This window comes from Ctenocephalides felis, unplaced genomic scaffold (genome assembly GCF_003426905.1).
Source record: "Ctenocephalides felis isolate EL2017-DRISC unplaced genomic scaffold, ASM342690v1 CF-g0.4_SCAFFOLD_01492, whole genome shotgun sequence".
Classification (NCBI taxonomy): domain Eukaryota; kingdom Metazoa; phylum Arthropoda; class Insecta; order Siphonaptera; family Pulicidae; genus Ctenocephalides; species Ctenocephalides felis.
Window position 1 is genome coordinate 55,218,404 of NW_020537646.1, and position 27,167 is coordinate 55,245,570.

General features: G+C 32.1%; 1 protein-coding gene and 1 long non-coding RNA gene across 5 annotated transcripts in view; both read right to left on the minus strand.

Moving 5' to 3' along the window:
* Positions 1-628: 628 nt before the first annotated feature.
* Positions 629-1,627, minus strand: LOC113370667. Of its 4 annotated transcripts, none has more exons than XR_003366605.1 (5): positions 1,517-1,627; positions 1,381-1,451; positions 1,185-1,312; positions 821-1,083; positions 629-746 (listed from the first exon to the last, which is right to left on the minus strand). It is a non-coding gene; the product is annotated as an uncharacterized LOC113370667 (long non-coding RNA). The 4 variants fall into 4 exon arrangements; XR_003366606.1 differs by having other exon boundaries at positions 1,185-1,322; XR_003366603.1 differs by having other exon boundaries at positions 1,381-1,579.
* Positions 1,628-13,438: 11,811 nt separating this feature from the next.
* The window catches only part of LOC113371608 (sodium- and chloride-dependent GABA transporter ine-like), a 432,836-nt gene continuing 419,107 nt past the window's right edge, over positions 13,439-27,167 (minus strand). Inside the window, exon 14 of the mRNA XM_026612248.1 lies at positions 13,439-13,739. Within this exon, the coding sequence (XP_026468033.1) occupies positions 13,443-13,739 (297 nt within the window). The 3' untranslated portion in view covers positions 13,439-13,442. The remainder of the gene's footprint in view (positions 13,740-27,167) is intronic.

The window sequence follows — 27,167 nt, forward strand, 5'->3', positions numbered from 1 at the left end:
ATGTAGTACTTACAATCATATGACAGAGATAATTATTCGATGAACACACTTAATAATTTTCTTGCATTGATTTTATCCTCTTAATTTTTAAGACGTGAATTTTCTAAAAGTAAAACATTACATATTAGTACTAAATCATATTAGTTAAAATTCTCTTCATGTAGAACCTTAATATACCAATTCTGTAACACAAGATCATCAGACTCGAAATACTCAACAATTCATGTTCTCTTCAACACTTAATCCATATAATGTGTGATATCCGGTGTATTCTTTGTTTTCCTTCTCGCATGCTTTTAAGTCTTGCTTGTTTCTTTGATGACAATTTATCTTCTTGATTAGAACAAATTTCCCTAGTTTGAAATCCATTTTGACATAACCCATAAGGGTTATGAGCAGTCTTTCTCTACAATTGAAAAGCAATTTATATCAGTTTTTGCTTAACTGAATAGTTCTGATGGAATTATAAAGAATATGTATAATACCATATATATTACACTTATCTACCTATAATATTCATATCATATCACTGAATTGAGGTTATGTGATTTTTGACTGGTCTGTCAGAAATTTCAATAAATATGTGATAAATCAATTATCACAATACAGAAACAGAATTTGCATTGAACACGACCTATATACTGAAAATAACTAATTAATCATTAATATAATAATTTGTAAATTTAAAAAAAAATCCGCACAATTATACTCACCTCTGGCGTTTTCGTATTAAATATATCACTTTCCTAAAAGTAAAACATTACAAATTAGTACTAAATCATATTAGTTAAAGTTCTCTTTGTGTAAAACATTAATATACCTATTCTGTAATACAAGATCATTACTTAAGAAATACTCAACAATTCATTTTCTTTTCAACACTTAACCGATATGTGTTCTTATTTATTGATATGTGTTCTTATTTTTCTTCTTGCATGTTTTGAAGCCTTGCTTGTTTTTTTGGTGACAAAGGATTAATAATTTCTAATATTTTATCTAACTTTGTATTTATCTTCTCTATTGGAGCAAATTTCCCTAGTTTGAAATCCATTTTCGTAGGGGTTATCAGCACTGTAATTTTCTCTACAATTGAAAACCAACTTATATCAGTTTGTGCTTAGATAAATAGTTCTGATACTAATGGAACTATAAAAAATGAATATGTATAAAACTATATAACTTACTTCTCTTTATTCATATATCACTGAATTGAGGTTATATTTCTGACTGGTGCGTTAGAAATTTCAATATTGCATGATAAATCACTTATCACAACACATAAACAGACTTTGCATTGAAGACGGCCTATATACTGCAAATGACTAAACATTATTATAATAATTTATAAATTAAAATATGTTTCAGTACAATTAGACTCACCTTATTTGCCGGATTCATATTAAATACTTTTGCAGCTGACTGTTTAACTAATTTCTACAACTGATTTCGCACTAAATATAAAAGCAATTAATAAATAACGTTTCAATAATTGAAATATCTTGCATTTCAAACATACACGATAAAATACTCAATTCTGCGTCCACGATGCACTAACTGAGTTAACCTATAATTAATTTGACGTTTCGCTCATAAAACACTTCACGGCTATTTCAAAGGCTAATCTATGTGACAATGCAACGTACCGCGCCACGTACCGACAGAAACGCGTCGACGGTGGTTAAAGGTCGCAACTATACGTAACAGCATCGGTTTTTTTACTTAACATCAGTTTCGAAACGATAGTTACAAAATGAGTTACGTGGTGGTAACTTCTGTGGTTTACTGGGATGGGTTCGATATCAGATTCACTTCAACTGTCAAGTTCTTCCACGAAATATTATTAAAACTAAGTATTTCCATGCAATATTATTGAAAATTCATGACGTCCTTTCTAATATACTATGTCTCCTTATAACGCTTCACTTTCGATCAAAATGCAGCCTTTGGTGTTTCCAGTTCTACCTAAACACTTGATCCGACCTGAAAATTGGTTATGAAGAGTAGAAGTTTCTAGGTGCCGATTCGAGTGGCCAATATCCAAAGAATTATAGGGTTATAAAAGGTAGCCCTTTTAGACTGGGGAATATGTTTGCGCCAGATTCTTGTAGATGTCGCCAGATGATATTTGTAATGGAAATTCCTAAAGATTTTGGACGTAATAGCTAATCTGACGGGTGGACAAGGACTCTCAAGGACAAGGTGTTTGCTTGTCACGCACACCGTTTTACTTGTATTTTCCATATGAGTTTTTTGTGAGATATTCTGAGCATTAGATATTATTTTATGAAATAAATACATTCTTAATCAGTGCAAGTGTTACTTATTTGTGTTTTTGAGTTCATTTCTTCCTCAGCATCCAATTTCAAGCGATCTGAGATATCCGAACTTGAAGCCGCCATTCGACTGGACCGCCGAGCAAGTAGAGAACTCGAGTATTTTTACTTAATATAAGTAATAATTGGTCTTAATTGGTCGAGTATTTTTACTTAATATATTCAATTATATCAAATCCTCGAAATAGCTATTGAGTCAAATTCAATTAGCTATTCCGAAAAGGTCTAATTAACCCCCATCCGTAACAAGTATTTAAGTGAAAAATAATCTCAACATAATTATTTCAAATAATAATTCTTAACAATTTTAATACATGAGTAATTTAGTGAAAAATAATCAAAATATAATCATTTCAAAAGATAAAACAATTACAACATTAGTAATAATCATATTTCTATTCTTATTCGTGTAAAATATTCATGTATGTATTAAAAGTTTTGAGTATCAATATGCAAACATATGGGTTTTTCGGAAACATTCAAACTTTAAATCCCATCGCTAAGAAGGGATGTTTCTCTAGGTAAGTGTTGAAATATTATCTTGACCGTCATTAAACTGAATATTTATTGGTTTCCAAAGAGCTTCATATTGTCCTTTTATATAACATGTAACTGCTCTTTAAAGTCGCATGGTCGCTAGAATTATTCATACAAAAATATTCAACAATTATGAAATATTATTTTACTTAAAAAGTATTGCATTTTAAATATAGTATCAGACCATTATATTCGAATTTGAAATTAGTGTTGAAAAATTGATGTTTTAAACATTTCAAAATATTTAAAATGATTCTGATTTAACACATAATTATACAAATATGTAAGTTTAAGTTTTTCGGAACCATTCGAACTTCAAATCTCACAATCACTTGAAATATGATATCTCTTTAGGTCGTGCTATTGTATAAATATAATCTTGACCCGTCATTGTACTGAATAAATGTAATGTCTTATATTGAACTTTGCCCTTGACAAAGGTTGATTTAACAAAACCACAATCAGTGCAGTAAAATAGCTTTGTACTTTGCGGTGTGCAGCCTCACAATGATATTTAACTGCATTATCTTCATTTTTTTTCAATATTTCCTATATACATCTGTTGGGCTGCATTCTCAGTGTTTTTATTTTCAGCGCATTTATGCAGTTGTTTGAAGTTGGCTATTATGTGACCTTTTTGTTCACATTCAATAATGGCAATTTTTGTTTCCAGCTTTGGCGATACTACCGTTTTCCATAACCGATTAGTTAGTAGTTTGTAAAGTTCTGATAAGAGGGCAATATCAATTTTTATCTTGCTTACCGCAAATCATGTGCAGCTTCACGATGATTCATATTTAGCTGCATTATCTTCATGTTTTTTTGTTTATATTTTCTGACTTTTTGTATAAACAAAAAAGAGTATCTAACATAATGATACCTGATAAAACTAGCTGGTATTGGTATCTTGCCTTGAGGCAAGTTACATGAACTTCCCGATATATGTAAACAATCAACCTAATCAAAATAAATATTTATGAGTGATTAAAAGCATACCGAGTGGATTTATTACACATAATTGAAAACGAACGAACACGCTAACTCGGAGTATTCTAAAATCAACAATTTTTATAATTTTCCGAACCATTTTTCGTAGGACTTTAATGGTTTAGTATGTTCATTAAGACCAAGTACTCTATCGTTATACCTAGTAAATTGTCTAATTTTAATTTTAACAAACGTCAAAAAAACTACTCATTTTCTCAAACTTTGATGAATTTTTGAAATTAAACTACTTGTTGTAAGGCATTAATATTTTAGTAAGTTATATAAAACCATGATATAAATCGTCAAAAAAGTTCCATAAAAATCGGCTTTAATTTTTTTTTCAAGAGTCAATTACAAGAAAACGGCTCGGTAGATTTTCACCTAAAACTGATCAGTCTCATTTCCAACTTATATCTTTCGAACAGTTTTTAGTTTTTTAAAATCGATTCTGTAGTATGGGCTTGAATGTGCACTTTTTTCCAAATTACAAGGAAACGGCTTTGCCGATCGTTACACAAAACTGACAAACGATAGTCCTCATCGAGATACATAAAATGGCTTTTAAATTTCTAAATCGGTTCAGACGTTTTTGAGCAAACGTCGATGAAAAAGTTAATTTTGATAAATACCAAAAACGATACTAATTTTTGCAAACTTTGACGAATGTTTAAAGCTAAACGAGTTGTCGTAGGGCCGTAATATTTTAGTATGATCTAGAAGATATCATAGTTATCATAGTTAAAAATCACCGTTAAAAAATAATAATAAAAATAGTCATTTCCCGGCCCGATCTATACCAAATACTCATCAGCACGATTCCCAACCAATATCTTTCGAACGGTTTTTGAATTTTCAAAATCGGGCTCAAACGTGAGCGAAAAAATTATCACTTTTCTGCTATTTACAAAGAAACGGCTTGGCTGAATGTCGCGCAAAATTGATAAACGCTAGGCCTCATCACGATACATCGAATGGCTTTTTGAAATCGGGCCGTTTTTGAGAAAACCTTGATTTACGGCAAAAAATCTGTCCACATACACACACACACATATTTTTTTCCAAATTTGATCTCATTCGATTCAGAATGGTTTGAAACGTCGAGAAGACATAAAATTAACGAATCGGATTTTTTGATAAAAACATAAACTTCTCTTTCGAGAAGTTAATAAATATTTGTGGAAATGCTCTTCATGAAATGATCCCTCGATCATTTTGATTAGAACTACATGGAAGAAAACCTGCAATATGCAGTCCACGTTGCATAAAGGTAGAAACTTTTTAGTAAATAAAATGTATAACCTTTTATATATAAGGCTATAGCATTCACTAATGGCGCACTCCTGACATATTGCTATAATTAATAAAACAAAAGTTGTCTAAGTAATCACAATCATCTTTTGTTTATACGTCAATAAAATATTGTTTTATCTCGCAAGTTTACATGTTCATATTTTCTGATCAAATTAAATCATTATCGAAGTTAAATCGTGTTTTAATTGTTTATAAAGTTAATATATAGTTTGTAAGACTATATAATTGGTGACCGCGAAAGTGAATAAAAAACACGCATAAAGTGAGAAGGAAGTGAGACATGTCAAATCTATATAATTGGTGAGCACCGATCCATATAATTGGTGACTCCCAAGCAAGAAACACGAGCTAAAATTTTAACTGAGGTATACTATAAAAAATATAATAATGTTTGCAACATCTACACCTTCAATAGTGGCCCAAGATTACGAAACGATCATACGCAAGAACTTCTGATTGCATTATGTCGAAAAATAAATGATCTCACATCAGAGATCAAAAGCTCAAAACAGAGTCGTAAAGACAACAGCGAGAGCAAAAGATTCAGTAATCACTCAAGGAACAGGCAAGGTACGTCAAAAACACCTACCAAATCACATGTATGTTATTACCACAATAGGTTTGGAGAAAAGGCCAAGAAGTGCATAGAACCGTGCATTCTTCAATGGGGAAAACTAGCATCACCATCAACATTAGGAGCAGCATGCAATGATGGTGATACAAATTCTGTCTGTTTAGAGCTCCGATTAAGTATACAGAAAGAAAATCCAGAATACGATTCCTTATTGACTCCAGATCTGTTCTGTCAATACTCCCAGCTGGCAAGTTTGCAACCGGACGTGCCAAGGAAGATCTTGTCCTAAATGCAGCCAACTACAGTCGCATACCTACTTATGGAAAGAAGAGTTTGGCAATTCACCCTTGCAGATGTGGCAACAGCCATAATTGGCGCAGACTTTCTTAGTCACTACAACATCCTAATCGATCTCAAAGGAAGAAGATTAATTGATTCCTCTACAGGCTTAACCTCTGATGGGAAAGTTCTGAAAGTTGATAATATCAACATCTCCACAATAGATCCCCAGCAACCGTTCAAGGATCTACTAACAAAATATGTATCTGTCACTAATGAACCCCAGAAATTATCTATTAAACAGTCTCCTTTTGCGCACAGAATCTCTACAACAGGTCTATCAGTTGCTGCCAGGTTCCGGACGATTTTCGGTGAAGCAAGGGTATTTTAAGACCATCAAGCAGTTTCAATGCCGTTTGGATTGAAGATTGCTACTCAGACTTTCCAGCGATATATAAATCACATTTTTCAAGATATTGACTTTGTGTTCATATACGTGGATGACATCCTGGTTATGTGTGAGAGTATGTAAGAACATCATCGTCACACTATTTCAAGGAAAAAAAAATTTTGGCAAAAAATGTTTTTTTTATTTCGAAATATTTTGCAAATTTTGAACTTTTTTTCAAAGTAATCGCACTGCTTTCGATGCATAGAGACAAAAGATAGAAGCGCGTAAGCGCCGCGTCTATCGGACAAACGACGTTACGGGACCCACAGAAATGTAAACAAAATTGATGCACATTATTAAAATCTCCATGAAAAATCTGATAATTTGATGTGCATATGTCTAATGATCATTTTTGACTGCCAAATGTTTTTTTTTAGTTTTTTTTACTAGATCTCCGAAAGCGGTAGACCTGCCATCCCATAAATTTGATCAGTTCTTCGTCTTGTCAATACAAGTAAAATGTTTTTTAAATTGTTACAATCGGACTCTCCGTTCTCTTAAAAACTGAGTTACCGTTTTTGACACTTTTTTCCCCGTATCCTCGGATCGGCTGGACCTGCCTTTGCCAAAAATTAATCAACACTTTTCCTTAGTAATTCGAATCAAACACTTTTTGAATTTTTTAAATTCGCACACACACACACATTTATCCATTTTTTCTAAGGTATTCCAAATTGTTCAGAAACCTTTGAAACGTAAAGATATATTCAATTCAAATTCAAATAACAATTTTTATTTTCAAATTTTTTGCGATTACTATAACTTACCCTACGGGTAGTTAAAAATCTAACTTAACTAATGATGAGACAAAATATGAAAGAAAAAGAAAAAGGAAAACTAATACAAGAAAAAAAAAAGATTTCACAAAGGAATCTAGTTAACTTTGTTTAAAAAATTATGTTTTGTGATATATTGTTATATTTTATTCATAAACTTTGTTTAAATGTTTATGTTGTGTTATGTTACATAATATTGTATATTATAAATAAATATAAAATAAAAAACAATAAAAATCGACATTAACCTTTTTGGTGTTTATAAATAGATCTAGTAAAAGAAGTAAAAAAAATGCCATTTGGCGGTCAAAAATGATCATTAGACATATGCACACCAAATTACCAGATATTTCATAGAAATTTGAAAAATAAGTATAAATTTTGTTTACATTCCTATGGGTTCCGTACCAGTGTTTATCCATTAGACGGCGACGAGGCGCTTACTCGCTTCGATATTTCGTCTCTAAGCAGTTAAAGCAGTACGATTGCTTTGAAAAAAAGTTCAGAATTTCCAAAATATTTCAAAATAAATTTTTCTTCAAAAAGTCTTTTTTTTCAAAAAAAATTAATTTTTTGTCAAAAATTTATAGTTTCTCAAAAATCTAATTTTTTCAGAGTAAATTTTTATCAAAAATGTTAATCTTTTTTAAAAAAAATTTTTTGGTACGGGAAGTTCCAGCAATTTGCCTCAAGGCACGACGCCATGCGCCCCACTAGTTAAAATTTTAATATTATACAATTTTGGATAATAATACTAACTGAATGATTGTTGTTTTATATACACACTTTTTTTATAATTTTATTTGAACAGCAATCAGAACTTATGGGTTCTTTATTTACAGATGGCAACCCAAACAGTTGGCACATCTCTGTGTGATAAATTTTTATTACAATCTCTGTAATAGGGCAAGTATGGTGCAACAATGCCGGGTGAGGGCTATTTTCACTTGGAAACATATTGCTATTTATAATTCCAAGTAAAAATCATTGTAACTGTTGCCTGACAACATGCTGCTCGAAGTGGGTATCGAACCCGGGACCTCTGAAACAAGTCCCGTCGCTTTTAACCGTTTACCTACGGGCGAGCCTTATATACACATTAACGTAAATTTTAATATATTATCAAAGCGCTCAATCTGCTTATTGAATGTTTATTAACTGTATTTAGGAATGTTATTTTATTACAAAAAGACAATAACATAATATTCAAATTAATAGTTTAGTAGTTATCATAAATAATTTCTTAAAGCATAATTTATGTTACAATTATGATACTAACAACAAAATACAGGAAAAACAAGTAAAATATAATTTTTTATCGATTACTGAATGAGACCAAACGGATAATGATTGAATTTTTTTTTGTGTTTGAACTAATTATCTACAAGCCTATTTACATACGCACACACATACGCATACTCATATATATATATATATATATATATATATAAATCTTATATATAAAATTCTTCTGTAACTATGTATGAATGGTTAATCCTCCTAAACTATAATTCGGATTTTCATGAATCTTCTTGAAGTTTGTTTGGGAAATTTTCTAGAATTTTTAGATTCATAGAAATATAGTTAGATTGTAGAAATAAATGGAAAAAATTACAAAAAAACGCTTATCATTGTTTGCCCTTGAAAATATTTAAGGCATGGTTTGACATTGAAACAAATGAAAACTGTCATTTGCCAAACATTTCCATTCACTTATAGGCTAAGACAATATTAAAATATAATATATTTATGATTATGAATAAGAAAAATGTAATGACTACATTATTATTGCCAAAAAGCAGCTGAGATGTGCCAAAAATTAAAATAATATAAGATTTACAGTCAACATCTGACAGGTGATGCAGTCTGCGCATGCGTCTGTCAGTGATCGCACATCAAATTTAGCCTATAATTCACTTTGACTGATTATTATTTTTTCACTCTTAAATGCAGTAGTGTTTTGTATTACTTTACTAAATCACGATACATAAATAATTTACTTATTCAAACAATTATTTAGAAGTTTCATTGTGTCAAAAATTCATATGTTTGGCATTGGATATGAAATATTTACTCAAGACAATGGAGCATTTTGGGTCTGAATATTTTTAATGTGCTCCAATTTGCATGAAATTTTGGAATTAGGTTCATCTTACTCTCAAGTTTAAAAGTAAAAATAAGTTAGAATCATTTGCCACTTCCCGGGGGGATGACATCCCTTTTCAGTGGTGCAATTGTATCTCTTTCAAACTAACGTCGGATATCAATAAAAGAACTAATTAGAAGAGAAAAATGTTTAATAATGTTTTTCAAAAAAGAAATTACTTTTCAAGTTACTGGCTACTGAAAATTTGTTGTTTTTTGCGTTTTTCATCGTTTTTTTCTAAAAAGCTCATGATTTCATGAAAAAAAATCTATTTAAAAAAATAAAAGATACGTATAAACTTATATAAATGAAAATTCAAGGTCTTTTACTGACCAATAATTGCTTTTTATTATTTTTCTGTTACACAAATATTGATAGTGTCCAACCAGAGTGTCTTTCGAGTCCTTCAATCCTTTGCCGAGCAGTTACGGTAAAATTTATGATAGAGAAAGTTGTAGCTCATTTAATTACCTCTAAAATAGTGTATTGTAAGTACTGATAAATCAGAATTAAAAGAGTTATAATTCAATTAATCCGGTGGGTGGTGACAAAGTGCAAATTGTTTTCACTTCTGGACTTAAGATAAAGATTAGCCCATTTCCGACACACGCTTTTTTCCTCTCCATTTACTGCAATAATTTTGTTGATCGTAGGTTGAATAGAGCACATGTGAACAGGATTTGACAAATTAATTCACTTCAAATATAAACTTAAGTAATAATGTATATTGAATTATAAGTGAAAAAAAAATTAATTTAGATCGTAAATTACTAAAAGCCAGTTAAAATATTGTACGTAATTATAAAAATTATAGGCAACATTATTAAAGCATTTATTTTGGGTAGAAAAATCCAATGTGATATTGTACTTATACAGCGAATGCTATATATTAATTCTTTCTGAATTTGTTATACCTTTTAAAAGACTTCAATTTTCAACACGTGTGTCTTATGCTATGACCATAAATCACAAAGGCAGATGATGATTTTTTGTGTGATAAATTTGGAAAATCAATGTTTTAGTCGTGAATAAACAAAAAATTATTTATTTATACATTCACATCTACAGGTACGACTGAAAAATTGTATAACCTTTGGCATTAAAATAAATTGAGCTATTGGAAATAAATTTGCAGTGTATAATTTTTAATATACAATTTTATTGAACAATTTTTAATATTTGTTAAATGGATAATTAAAGTGTTAACTGTGGGAATTCAGAATAATCATTTTATTTGAAACAGTTCTACATTTAACATCACTCATGTATTGGTGTTAATAGTAATTCGAAAACCAATAATGATTATTTTTAACTGAACGGTTTAAATATTAGTATATGATATTAAAAAAACGTAGATATGGGTACAGGACAACGTATGTCGGGTCATCTATATATATATATATATAAATAAATATAAATAATTTAAAAGTACACTTGTGGATCATGCTAGTATCAACAACCATAAGTTTGATTTTGACAATCCCCAAATCTTATTCCATGAGAAAGACGTATTTAAACGGAGCATGGCAGAATCAATGTTAATAGTTCGGACTAACAATAGCATAAATCTGAGAACCGACACAAATATTTTACATGACACTTATATAAACATTATTAATAATTTATAATTTTTTCATTTATCTTATTCTTTACTTTTACCCATCCTGTCTCCGTTAGATACTTCAGTTTTGTTTCAAATAATTCTGTAAATGTCACATGTCAGTCAGTAGTGTCAAGCATTGATTGAAACAATTGTCACTTGCCAATGCAAGGTATAGTTGATGTTTTATATTAAAAAGTCCAAATTTAGTTTTAAATAAAATATTAAAAATAATGTTTAGTAATAAATAACTGTTATTGAAATTACACTGATGATGAGGCACACCTTAGTCTCGAAACGTTTGTAATAATAAAATAAAGTTGTGATAAAAAAATCTGAGTGCTGTTTTGTTCATATTAAACAATTATTATATATATATATATATATATATATATATAAATATTTGATTTAAAGAAATTTTGGTTTACAAAATTTATTTATTCGTCAGAAAAGAAATTTATAAATTTACTTTTTTGATAAAATCTGTGTTTGTAAAAAAGTGTTAGTGTATATTCAATCATACAGGTAATTAATTCTGTTTTTTTTCAGTAACCTTTTCTTAAAACTTTCTAAAACTTTTCAATTTTTAACATTTTCAATATTTTGTTACTCATTTATTTTTATCATTTTCATTTTGATTATATTGTCATATTTCTATATATTATTTTTTCAACAATGTTATTAATTTAAAAAATCCATCATCTTATAATTTTCCTAAACATATTGTTTGCTTAAATCTTATCAAAATCATGTTTCTTGACAGATGTCCTGAAGTTGGAACATACCTAGTTCCGAAACGTCGATAATAAATAAATAAAGAAATGGTTTTTGATTATTTTATTACTTTTTGGATTCTTTGTTCGAAGCTCAACAATATATATATATATATATATACATATATATATATATATATATATATATATATATATATATATATATATATATATATATATATATATTTATGTATATATATATATATATATATGTATATATACATATATCTGTGTGTGTGTGTGCGAGCATAACATCAAGTAAAAAATTTAAAAATAATTGAAGTAAAGATTTTTAAACATTTTTCCATGCGTTTTGACGTAAAATTCTACGTCATCATCAATTGTTTTATAATTTTGAAATAAACATAAAAAGGAAAACAATAAACAAAATGTAAACAAAAAATTATAACCAAATGAATGAAATATATATATATATATATATATATATATATATATATAGTTATATATATAATAATTATAATATATATATATATATATATATATATATATAAATCTCAATTAAAATATTACAAAATACAATACGTTTTTAAACTTCTAAGACTAACACTAACACATAATAATGTAAAATTACATTTAAGTAAAAACGAATTGAAATAAAGCACTTTGTGTCAGTGGTCACTTTTTATAAAATATATATAGTAAGAGCTGTAAATGTGCAAAGCAAACATTTTTGAAAACTCTCGGCACGTATTTGCAATATAAGGATATATCGGTGTCTACAAGTGTGTGTAGGTAGTGTTGTAGCACAATATTAGATTTTTTATACAAATTTGGATTATTTGGAATATATTGATGGTTTTTGCAAAAAAAACTAGTATCATTTTGTTTATTAATATTCAGTAAAAGAAGAGCCGATTTCGGAAAGCGTTTTTCTGAGACATTCGACACGTGATAAAGATCCTTATAGCCATGCAAATTGAACGTATGGTTTCATATAAAATAGTGCATATTGTTTATTAAATAAACTGAAGTAGCCTCAAACACCTACACATCTCTGCGTTCATTTAGAAAGTATTTTATGAAACAGTCACTAAGTACTTTTGTATATGTAATATTTATTATTTGCTACATTTGCAGCATTTATCTACATTTTTATAAAAAATATCATTTAAAATAGTGACTACAGACAAATAGTGCTATGTTGCAATTTAAGCATTACTTTATAATATTAAAATTACGTACTTGTTATTTGGTATTATTATTTTGTGTTAGTTTTCCTCAAAAAAGTTTCTACTGATAGTGTAATGAGATTTTATTCCGAAAAGCAGGGAATAATAATAATGTTGAATTTGATGATATAGATGAAAATCTATACCCTTTACTTGATGTTACATCCAATAATTCCAATAATTTCATCACACAATGCTATATTAAATTTAACTACTCTTAGCATGTATATATATTAGGATGCTCATGAATACGGATATTTTCGAATTTCTTTGCTCCCAGGGGCTCAAATGCTTCCAAATTGGAGTGCGGACATTCCTAAAACTGATAAATAGATAGAGGTATAACTTTCTTTTTGTTTTAATCAATTTAGATTCTAAATTCTGAATGTTAGAAGCATTTGAGCCCCTGGGACAAAGGAATTTTGAAAATATCCATATTAAGGACCACCCTAATACATATATAATCGACTTTATTTTCTCCACTTTTATTTATTTTCTATATTGGTGTCATCGCTTGGATCTTCTGTAATTGGCACCTGACCCTCAGGCGCTGGCGGTGTACTTTCTTGTTGTTGCTCATTAGCATCATTCAGTGGTACGTGACGTCTCACGTGAGACGCAGGCGGTGCCTTCAGTAGCGTGGCCTGTTGTGGATGTCGCATTATCAGCATAGAAGATAATTCTTGGCCAGATTCGGCATAATCATTATCCATGTGTTCACAATTGTGTTCACCACAAACACTGCATTCGTAAACAACTGGAGTTATCGAATACTTTAGTTTCTGAAATAAAAATAAATTTTTAATTTCATTTTATAAAGCAATTTTTTCACAACAACGTACCGCAACTATAATTATTTATTTATTATCTTCCCGAAGGAGAAGTTTATGTTTTCATCAAAAAATCCGATTCGCTAATTTTATGTTTTCTTGGCGTTTCAAGTCATTCTGAATCGAATGAGACCAAATTTAGAAAAAGTATGTGTGTGTGCGTGTGAACAGATTTTTTGCCGTAAATCGACGTTTTCTAAAAAAAAGCTGGATTTCAAAAATTTAAACGCCATTTGATGTATCTAGATGAGGATTATCGTTTCTCAGTCTTGTGCGACGATCGGCCGAGCCGTTCCTTTGTAATTTGAAAAAAAAAGTGTTAAACTTTCCGTTCACATTTAAGCTTATACTACCAAATCGATTTTAAAAAATCAAGAACTGTTCGAAAGATATTAGTTGGGAATGATACTGATTAGATTTAGGTGGAAATCTACCGTCCCCTTTACTTGTAATTAACTGTAGAAAAAAAATATAAGCCGATTTTTATGGAACTTTGTTGGCGATATATATCATGGTCTCACAGAACTTACTGAAATTTTACGGCCTTACGACAAGTAGTTTGATTTTTAAAATTCATCAAAGTTTGAGAAAATGAGTAGTTTTTTGATGTTTGTTAAAATTAAAATTAGACGACTACTAGATAGAGTACTTGATATTAATGAACATACTGATCCATTAAAGTCCTACGGAATCTGGCTCAATTTGATTTTAGAAAATAGTCCAAAATACTTAACGTGATCGTTAACTCGGAATACTTTTATTCACTCATAAATTAATTTACTTTTTATTGATTAAGTCGATTATTTATACACACAAATACCAACTAGTTTGTTTATTTATATATATGTCAATCGGCTATGTACAGTAAATTTATAACATTACACTAATTAATTAATATAATAATTTTATAACTTAAGAATATACTAATATTGAATTTGAATACTGACATATATTATAAAAGAATATACGTACACTTTATGCATAATACTTTGGTAACGCAATACTTTAGTAACATAATCTAATAATTAATTGCACATATTATTTTATTGTATGGAACTTTGACGTATTTAAAGTCTTTATTTTTTATGCTGGTCTCAAAAACGTTTTGACGAGTATCGAAATAGTTCAAACTTCCGCAATATTCGTTGACTACTTTGGCTAAATTGTTTAAAAGACTGTTATGCATGTGCTTTTTTGGAGATTTAGTTGTATTGACAATTCTATTCAATCGAAGTCGTTATCTAGGTGTGACAAATTAGATCTTTGCCAACACTTCTATAGTCATTCTATGATGCCATTATCAATCTTGTAGAGAAAAAGAAGATTCATCCAAAAGAAAATATATGGCACACTGAAATAGGTTAGAGTTTGATACAATTATTAAAACGTTCATCAATATAGAGAAAAATTAAGGATATTGGAAGTATTATTTATAAACACATTTTAATAATCACGTTAATTCAGAGAAAATCTGAAGTTGAAAACAAATGATAAATTACAAAATAGTCGTATCAAATAAGAAGCAGCTAATCTAGAAAGGCAAATGAACTAGAATGATAAAAATAATAAAATATTATTTTACAAGTGATTATTCTGGAAGAAATAAATTTTTCTTCAACATACTTTATTTTATTGTTTATAGTTATTGATCACGAAAACGTATGTTCCTAATATGTTGTGTTATCATAATTATTTTCATATTTTTTTAATGTTTTTTTTTCAAAACTGTTTAGCGTCTTTTATGTCTACTTTTTATTGGTTTTATAGTTTAGTTTTTAAATCGCTTGTAGATATGTGACTAGAGCGATGGAATCTGAATCAGAATTGACATCAGCAGCCTGATGTCAACCAGTTATGATATTGATTTTAACTCGAAAATATAAATAAAAATATGTTTTCACATAAATATAGCTGCTTCCCGTTACGTTGCATCAACAAAAATTCCTCGCTAGGACAGACAAGCAGAGGGTACGGTGGTGCTAGGCTCTGTTAGTAAATGTCACGATAATAGCGTGTTTGAGATAGGGTCCGAAAGAAAAAAAATGTAGCATGTTTGTTTCATTACGTTTCAATTCGTTTAGTCAGCGCCCTTTATTGATATTTTTTTATTAATTTTATTCTGCTATCTGTTTTTTATAAACAATAAGGAGAGGCTGTTAATAGTAACCTGGAGTGCCTGGTATATATATATATATATATATATATATATATATATATATATATATATATATATATATATATATATATATATGTATATATATAAATATATTTATATATTTATATATATATATATATATATATAGGATAAGGTTGCACAGCCCTGGCGCACTACGTCAGGTTGCGCGTCCCTGCCATGCACCGTTATCCTCTATGGTATAAAACCACAGCGCAGCAATACTCGGCCCTTCACTTGCCTGCCTGAACTCACAGTGGATTCAAGGAGTAGAAGACTGTACCTGCTACATTGGTGACCCCTGACGTGAGAATAGTCGAGCATGTCAAAACCGGAGAAGCCAGAGCAAATATCTTTCCCGCCATCTCAGGTGGAAAGAGTCGGTGTCAAAGTTCCGCCGTTTTGGCCTGAAAAGGCTCAGCTATGGTTTGCGCAACTTGAGGGACAATTTGCGCTTTCGAATATATCAGCTGACACTACAAAGTTTTACGTAGCAATCGCATACTTAGAGACACAATACGCAGCCGAGGTTGAAGACATTATTTTGAAACCACCAACAGAGAATAAGTATGAAACATTGAAATGTACCCTCATCAAGAGAGTATCGATGTCAGAAGATCGTAAGTTAGAACAGTCACTGGACAGAGAAGAAATCGGCGACAGACGACCATCGCAGTTTTTGCGTCATTTGCGCGCACTAGGCGGGGCAAAAGTCGACGATAGTATTCTCAAGATATTGTGGATCAGGCGGCTTCCAGAAAATATTCAAGCCATCATATCAGCACACGACAATCTCGAGTTGGATAAAATAGCAGGCATGGCGGATAAAATCGCCCATATATCGTTGCAGCATCAAATCCAAGCAGTTAGTAAACAAGTTCCATCCACGTCTAAAGAAATAAATCATACCATTTCAGAACAAATTTTGGAGCTTCAAAACCAGAACGCTACATTAAATTCGAATATTGACTTGTTAGCTAAGCAAGTTGAAGCCCTCACCCAAGCCAGGTACCGAACCTTACCATCAAGGTCGAAAGTCGTGCCTCCATCTCCACGCGGCTATTGCCAGTACCACTCAAGATTCGGAGCTAAAGCACGGAAGTGTAATAATCCTTGTTCATTTAAATCTTTAAACTTAAACGACAGTCAATGAATGCGGCGCATGACTGTCAATTAATTAGCTCAACAAGCCGCCTATTAGTTGTTGACAAAGCATCCAAACAAGAATTTTTAGTCGACACGGGCGCGGATCTTTGTGTATACCCTCGCAGAAAACTGAAAGGGCAGCATCCGCGTACCGAATATACGTTATATACGGCAAATGGTGCGAAAATGGCGACCTATGGGACAGTGCAATTAATTTTGAACTTCGGCCTTAAACGGAATTTTTCTTGGAAGTTTGTGATAGCCGACGTCGAAAAACCCATTATTGGAGCAGATTTCTTATCATTTTATAACCTATTGGTAGATCTGCGCAACAAACGGCTACTAGAAGGAGATACAAAAGCACAAATAACGGGAAAAATATCAGATGCAGTCGACCCAACTGTTAAAACCTTGCGAAAGGAGCACCACAGCCTATTGCAAGAATTTCCGGATATTACCAGACCTCAAGGAGCACCTCACAAAGTGAAGCATTCAACAACACACCATATCAATACAACACCAGGGCCTCCGATTTATTTTAAACCAAGACGGCTCAACGCGAAACGCCTTCAAATAGCTAAAACAGAATTTGAAGAAATGGTGAAGCTCGGAATCGCTCGCCGATCAAACAGCCCCTGGGCCGCGCCGCTTCACATGGTACCTAAACGAAACCTCGGATGGCGCCTGTGCGGAGATTACAGGGCACTCAACGCTCGTACTATTCCAGATAGATACCCGGTAAAGCACATTTACGATTTTACGCAGCATCTTCAAGGAATGAAAGTTTTTTCCAAAATCGACTTGGTGAAGGCTTACAACCAAATTCCGGTCAACGAGGAGGATATACCAAAAACAAAAATTACAACTCCTTTCGGACTCTTCGAATTTCCTTATATGACCTTCGGACTTCGTAATGCAGGCCAAACCTTTCAAAGGTTTATCGACGAAGTCACACAAGGTATGGATTTTTGCTATGCTTATATCGACGATTTGCTAATTGCATCAAGAAACCAGGAAGAGCGTTCAAGACATCTACGAAGCATTTTCGAAAGACTTCAGCAGTATGGTATCATAATTAACTGTGACAAATGCATATTTAGTGTCCCGGAAATTGATTTTTTGGGATACACAGTCTCTAAAGATGGTATACGCCCAATTAAGGAACGAGTGGAAGCTCTTGTAAGAATCAAACCTCCTACTAACATACAAGAATTGCGCAGATTTCTAGGAATGATTAACTATTTTCGCCGATGCATTCCCCGTGCGGCTGAATTGCAAGCTCCATTTCAAAAACTGCTAGAAGGACCAAACGTTAAAAATAACACTATCATAGAATGGAACGAGCAACTACAGCAGGCTTTTATTAATTGCAAAGAAAGCCTATCAAATGCTACTCTTTTACATCGCCCAGTGGTCAACGGCAAGTTAGCTTTGTTTACAGACGCTAGTACAATTTCAATAGGAGCATCGCTGCAACAACAAATAGGGAAAACTTGGCAACCACTAGCTTTCTTCTCGAAGAAAATTTCTAAACGCCAATGCGAATGGCCAACATACTACCGAGAACTTCTAGCAATCTTTGAAGCTATCCGACATTTTAGGCACTTTCTTGATGGACAACATTTCGTAGTATACACAGACCATAAACCGCTAACATTTGTCTTCCAACAGAAACAGGACAAATTGCCGCCAGTTCAACTGAATCAACTAACTTTCATAGCACAATTTACAACGAAAATAAAGCACATTGAAGGAAAAGAAAACGTCGTAGCTGATGCTTTAGCCCGGATCGAAGAATTACATGTATCGTCGAATGCAGATTATAACATAATCGCAAAGGAACAACAAGATGACGCGGAACTGCAAAGCTGCCTAAAGAACAGTTCTTCATTGGTCCTGAAGTCAGTACGTCTTCCGGGTACTACCATCAACGTATATTGCGATGTATCCACTAATATTCCAAGACCTTTCGTTCCGAAGACGTTAAGAAAACAAGTTTTTAACGCATTTCACAACCTAAGCCATCCTGGAAGAAATGCCACAGTGAAAATGGTATCCCAACGATTTGTTTGGCCGTCAGTGAACAAGGACTGTCGAGCCTGGACGAGGGAGTACATTCCTTGTCAACGCAGCAAAATTCATCGCCACACGTGAGCACCGCTTGGTAAATTTTTGCTTCCTACCCGACGATTTTCTCACATACATTTAGATCTGATCGGACCCTTTCCAAGCGCACGAGGATTCAAGTATTGCCTATCAGTAATATGTAGATTCACAAGGTGGCCAGAAGTCATTCCACTTCGAGATATAACAGCCGAGTCAGTAGCGCAAGCATTTATAGAGGGATGGATATCTCGTTTTGGCTGCCCCACAGAAGTAACGTGCGATCGCGGAGTCCAATTTAAATCCCGCCTATTTGACGCCATTGGTAAATTTACAGGGTCGAAAATAACTTACACCACAGCTTATCACCCGAGTGCAAACGGCATGGTCGAGCGTTTTCACAGATCCTTTAAATCAGCTATTATGTGCCACAACAATAAGAGCTGGCTGGATGCGTTGCCGCTAGTACTACTCGGATTACGGTCTGTATGGAAGCAAGACTTGCAAGCTTCTCCAGCTGAAATGGTGTATGGCGAACCTCTTCGGCTTCCAGGAGAATTTTTCGAAAAAAACGCTCAAGGCAACGCCCGCTTCGAATCACGGAAATAATTACAGCTTTGTCCACCCGGATTTATCAACGGCTCGGCAAATTTTTATCCGGGAAGACACCATAAGGACAGGATTACAACCGCCGTACACAGGACCATACAAAGTAGTGGGCCGTTCGGATAAAACTATGACAGTGATTAGAAACGGCAAGGAAACTAAGATATCGATCGATAGAGCAAAACCAGCCTATATGTTCGAGCCAAACACACTCAGCGGGGGGGGGGGGGTGATATAGGATAAGGTTGCACAGCCCTGGCGCACTACGTCAGGTTGCGCGTCCCTGCCATGCACCGTTATCCTCTATGGTATAAAACCACAGCGCAGCAATACTCGGCCCTTCACTTGCCTGCCTGAACTCACAGTGGATTCAAGGAGTAGAAGACTGTACCTGCTACATATATATATATATATATACATATGTATATATATATTATATATATATATATATATATATATATATATATATATATATGAGTAAGTTTTTGTGGGGCGATACATCAAAGAATTAATATGAAATTAAATGATTTATAAATTAATCTTTAATTCCAAACGTTTCAACATTCAATTTAATGTCATCACCAATGGATATTAACGTTGGTAGGTTACATCTAAAGATGTGTACACAGCACTAGAAATTATCACTAACATTTATACATCTAACTTGTCAACACCATAAATTTTTTATCATTTTTTGTATGATGTAAAAAGAAAAATGATAGTTTTATTTGACAATATTTGGCATATCTCAGATATGCCTCGGATAGTGCAAAGTACACAAGTCGTGGCGGAAATTACTTAACTTTACTCACATTTTTGTCAAATAAAACTATCATTTTTCTTTTTACATCATACAAAAAATGATTGTCATAGATGTTATAAATGTCATGTCAGGTGTATGAACACGAGACAGCAGAATGCAAAAACAAGACATACTGTGCAAAACTGCAAACTGTGCGGATACACAACTCAAGAGAGTATAAGAGTGAGGCCAAAAATGCATAAACTGCGCAGAAAGAAGAAAATCACGCAAATTGCTGAAACTTTTCGTACCATAATAAAATATTCAAAAAATATTAAACGTTTCCAAATATATGACCATAAACACTGTATTCGTATTCTATGGACAAAATATAAAAACTTATAAATTGAACGATGACGCTTATATAGGTTTACATACAAAGTAAATAAACAAATATCATATTTCTAATAATTATTAAAATTATTTTATTCTAAAATGATTATTTTTGATATTTCAGTTCAAAACCAACTGGCGTACAGGTAGCACCGGAATAATAAATATTCAATATTTATTTCTTATCAGTTGACCCCAGTTCATCAGTTTTGCTTCAGCTGTGAAGCATTGCACATCGTTCAGTTATACCTGCGGATAATCCGGTTTTATACATGTAGTATTTACGTGCACTGTACGGGTACGTGAATTCAATAATCACACTATTGATATGCCATTTTTATTAAAAGAAGTTATTTAATAGTGCAAGTGAAAACAACAGTGTCTGAAGCATGACCCCGGCTGGGGTCAGCAATCATGAGTGCTCAAAAGTCGTTTACAAAGCGCTTGAAACCCTAAATAATGATAACAAAAGCGATTTTGACAGTATGGAGGAAAGCGACAAGTTTGTTGACGATCCTATTAATGATCCTATTAACTATCAACCAAGTACATCTAATGCCAATGTTGATTCGCAAGTTGTTAATTACAAGAAACGAGCAGCAACACCCACGGAGTTTTCTAGAAAACAAGCCAAGGTAATTGATACACTACGTTACTGGTTAAGCAGTCTCGCAAAAACAAGCAATTTTTTCGATGTTTTACAAAATATACCTGAGCCTGCAAATGAGGTCAAAACAATTGTTAATAAGCCACCGCCTATTTTCGTACATAAGGTTGATGGCATTAAACCTTTAATACGATTACTTGATACGCAAGCACTTAAACAATACACTAATAAAATAATAAACAATAACTCGGTAAAAATACAAGTTGCTGATTCGCATACGTACAAAACAAAGTTCTCAAATATTTGAAACTTAGATATACGGAAATGCACTCGTTCCAAGACAAAAACGCAAGAACCTTTAAGGTAGTTATCAGAAATCTTCACCACAGTGTTAATATTAATGACCTAAAAACAGAGATTGAAACACATGGCCACACTGTAGCGCGTATTGAAAATATGACGTACAAAACCAAAAAAGTTCCACTAAATCTGTTTTTGGTTAAACTAGAACGAAAAAACAATAACAGCAAAATATACAAAATTGAATTCCTAAACCGAACAAAAATCATCGTTAAAGCTAAACATCGAAAAAAAGAAATACCACAATGCAAAAGATGTCAAAGTTATGGACACACAAAATCTTATTGCTATAGAGAGCCAAGGTGCGTAAAATGCGTAGGTGATCACCTTTCGAAAGATTGCGAATGGAGAAATAAAATCAATGAAGGAGTAAAATGCGTACTTTGTAAAACTGGAAATGACCCAGCCAACTATAAAGGGTGCGAAATATACCGAAAGGCCATAGTACGAAAGTTTCCACCCCTTCGAAAAATAGCAAATGAAAACAGAAAAAAATATTCTACAGTCAAACCAGGTACATCCTATGCTCAAGTGATTAATTCACAAACCTGTAACAGCGGTAACAACAACAACAATGAAAATATCAAAAACACATCAAACTCAATAAACAACCATCAAAACGATTTCAACGAGTTGAAATCAATGTTGAAGACACGTTATGCTCATGAGCGTTATGCTCAATCTCCTAACAGCCGCTGTACAAAACCGATTGAATTAATGAATTATCTACGCATAGGAATATGGAACGCAAACGGTCTTGTGCAGCATCGCCAAGAACTCCAATATTTTCTAAAGGAACAAAATATAGATGAAGTGCTTATTTCAAAAACACACTTTACCTGTAGAAGTTTTCTGAAAATTTCAAGATATATTATTTATAATTCTAATCATCCAGATGGTTCAGCTCATGGGGGTAGCGCAATTTTAATTAAATCTTCAATAAAACACTATCCATCAAGATTTATCTCCAAAGACTACATCCAAGCCACAAACATCGTAGTAGAAGAGTTTTGTAGTAAGATGACTATATCTGCAGTCTACTTGCCACCGCGGCACAAAATTACCTTTGATAATTTCAAATCATTTCTAAACGAATTAGGTGCCAAATTTATCAAGGAGGCGATTTCAATGCCAAAAAAGTTCAATGGGGTAGCAGAATTAATAATCCAAAAGGCAATGAATTAGTTAAGGCAATTCAGTCCAACAATTGCTTATGCGATCTCCCGGCCAAGCGATCTGAACGAGATTTCAGATGTATCAGATTTCTGTATTATTATAAGGCACTGGAAGTCATCAACTCAAAACGGAATCTAGTCTAGATCTCAGTTCGGACCATTCTCCAATTATTATTACTTATAATGGGCGACCAATAGAGTACAAATAACTTCAATGTTCATACAAATTTTTAAACTGGGATGAGTTTCAAAAAGGTGTCGATGAAGCCCTCAATTGTAATGTGCCACTTAAGAATGAAGCAGACTTGAATGAAGCCATTAATAATTTTACGACAACTATTAAAAACGTAGCTGATCAAATTTATACCGTACCTTTGATGAAAGATAGTGAGCAGTACCCGCGCAGTATTAGATTTCTTATAATCCAAAAAAAGAAAATAAGAAAGAAATGGCAGCTTAGCCGAGCTCCTTGCGATAAAACAGAACTTAACAGAGTTACAAAATATCTCAAGATCGTTCTTTTCATGACTCCATCACCAACCTATCAGTAACAGATCATTCGTTATGGAAAGCGACCCGAGGTATCAAGAGACCCATTGTCCATGTTTCACCCCTAAGAAAAAGTGACAATTCATGGGCTAGAAGCATCATGGAAAAAGCTATCACCTTCTCCGAGTACTTTGAACAGGTCTTTACACCTAATTCACCAACAGTAAATCCATTAGAAGACGATAAAATCATTAATTTTCTGAATCAAAAGTTATCAAATGAAACCTGTTTTAAAAAGTTCAGAAAATCGGAGATCGAGATAGAAATACGAAAAAATTTCTAATTTCTGAAAAATTCCCTGGCTTCGACAATATTCCAAACATACTGCTAAAACCTCTACCGGATAAGGGTTTCAGATTCCTAACAATAATTTATAACTCTATTATCAGAATACAAGTTTTTCCAACAGTTTGGAAAACATCGACAGTAATTCTGATACCAAAACCCGATAAAGACCTAAATCAAACTTTCAGTTATCGACCGATTAGCCTCCTTTCAACCATATCAAAAAATTTTGAAAAGCTACTATTGAAGAGAATGCGACCATACTTGCAAGACCTCAGAATCATCCCAAATCATCAATTTGGATTTCAGGAGAAACACTCAACCTTAGAACAAGTTTTCCGAGTCACAGAGAAGATTATAGACTCATTCCAATCAAAGCTTTACTGTTCAACGGTATTTCTCGACATAACCCATGCCTTTGACAAAGTTTGGCACTATGGTTTGCTATATAAATTGAAAAAAATATTTCCATCCGTTTTGTTTCAAATTTTAAAATCTTACTTAATGAATAGACACTTTATAATAAGTATTAAGGATGTAACATCAGCAAAACGCCCTGTAAATTCTCAATCTCAGGAAAATGTGCAAACGTTCAACTCTTTAATCAAATGCTTCCGCAGGCAAATGTCGTTAAGTATCTGGGACTGCACTTGGATTCTAAATTAACGTGGAAACACCTTATACTGAAGAAGCGCCAACAACTCGAAACAACAAGAAGAAAATTTTATTGGTTACTGAATAGAAAATCGCGCTTAAGTACGTGGAATAAACTGCTGATATACAAAGTAGTTTTTAAACCCATATGAACTTATGGACTTCAACTCTGGAGAACAGCGCGTAAATCTAGTATTGCAATTATACAACGATTTCAAAACAAATTTTTGAAAGAAATACTAAACGCTCCCAAATACACACCAAACTGGTTAGTCCATCAAGACCTAAACATAAACACCATTAATGAAGAAATTAAATTAATTAGTCAAAAATATAAGAGCAGAGTACAAAACCATCCTAATATTCTGGCCAAGAATTTATTGAAGTCGCACGGCATCGAACGGCTAAAAAACCCCCTTGACGGATCTGACACATTGACCTCTACATGATATATAATATATTCATTCTAATTAGCAGTACAACTTATTTAGTTGTTTATTTATATTTTTATTTATTTTTATTGTGTTTAGTTTATTAGTTATGTCTTTTTTATTTGCTGTTATAATTCGCAATTTATACTCATTTACCTCAAAGATCTTTTTATTTTTAAGTGTACTCTATATAATCTCAAAATTTAAATTTTATATATCAAAATTGAAATAGCTTACTATTGGGTAACCTTTTAGATCTAATATTTAATATTTCATATATTATCAAAATTACTGAATGTCTTCCTTTCTGTAAAGACAGATTGTATTTCAATAAAGAGAATAAAAAAAAAGTTGACCTCAGTTTGCTTCGAACATTCGACCAGGTATACTGTGCCGCACGTTAGTGTAAACAAACATTGTTATTATTCAAAGTGAAATATAAATTGAATTTAATAGTGAAGTGATATATAATAATCAAATAAGTGTACCCGTAATTATGCAAAATAAACCATATAATCCACTAGTCGTTTTGCCTTACTATACTAAGTCACAATACAAAAAAAATACTTATTCAAAAAATTATTTAGAAGTTTCATTGTGTCAAAAATTCATATGGTTGGCATTATGTACGGAATATTTACTCAATGGAGCGCTTTGGGTCTGAACTTTTTTTTACTGCTTTCCAATTCGTTTGGAATTTTGGAATTAGGCTCATCTTACTCTCAAGTTCAAAAGTGAAAACAATTTAGACACCTTTGCACTACCCGGGGGGATGCCATTTCTTTTCAGTGGTGTAATAACGTTGGGTGTGAACTAATTATAAGAGAAAAATGTTTAATAATGTTATTACACATATTTGTATATTTTGATTGTTGTTTATTGTTTCATATTTATCACAATCTATGTTGTTTTTGACGATGATGGCTGCTCCGCCGTATCCATATTCTCTATCTTTCCGAAAAATCTTGAATTTGTATACTGCCTTAGGATTGAACCATGTTTTGGAAAGCACCGCTATCGAAATCTGATTATTGTATAAAAAATATTCAATGCTTTCTTTGTTCGCTTTCAATGATCTGCAGTTTAATTGTAGTACTTTTAAGTTCATTTTGGCTTATTTATATTGTGTATATTGTTTCTATTATATTATTGAACTCCCTATAGTTTTTATTATCTTTTTTCAATTTACTTGTCACAATACTCGGTAATCTATTTAGGGAAGAATCGTCAGATCTATTTATTATTTTAATTTGTGTAACTAATTGCTTGAGAATTTCGAGTAGATCATTTTCTTCTTTTCTTGATTCATTGCCTTCTTGATCTGTATCATCTTCCAACGTTTTAATCGGCTTTTTTCTATTAATTATTTCTCTATTACTTATCCTTTTAATATCCGTCTCTTTATTTACATGATTATACTTAGATACTTTAGACGTACCTTGACTTCCTACCCTTATTACATTTTTGACATGCGACCTTTTTGGTTTTCTAATCCATACTATGTTTCCTTCTTCTGTATCCTTATCTTCTTCTACTAATTTTGATAATTCGTTATATTTATTTTTATTACAGTAACTTTATTCTACCCCGTATTCATCCCTCCTTTTTTATCATCGGAAAATCTTTTTCCTTATCTATAGTGTAAGGGTTAAATTTAACAACTCTTGAATATTTGTCATCTCGCAAAATATTCCTCGCCACATGAAAAGCTATATTATGAGTCCCCATCAATTCATAAATACTTTTATGCCTTTTCAATTCAGGGCATTTAGTACTATTTGCAACGTGTTCCCCCGAGCATAAACAGCATTTTATGTTTGAAATTTCAGTACAGAAATTTCAGTTTCTATTCTATGTTGTTCTGAACATTTCGGACATCTTTTTTTACTTTTACATTGTTTTTTTATTTGACCAAAAAACCAACAATTATGACACTGCACTACTTTTATAATATATGGAGTAACCCTACATTTAACTGATTATATTGAATTTTTTTCCGGCAACTTGGAGCCCCTGAATGTTAATTTCACACATTGCGATTTATAATTGATGCTATTACCTCTTTTTGACTATACTTTGACTTTGACTTAATATTTACATTAAACATTTCACTTCCACCACTGGATAATCAGATTCTATAACTTCCATTATTTCGT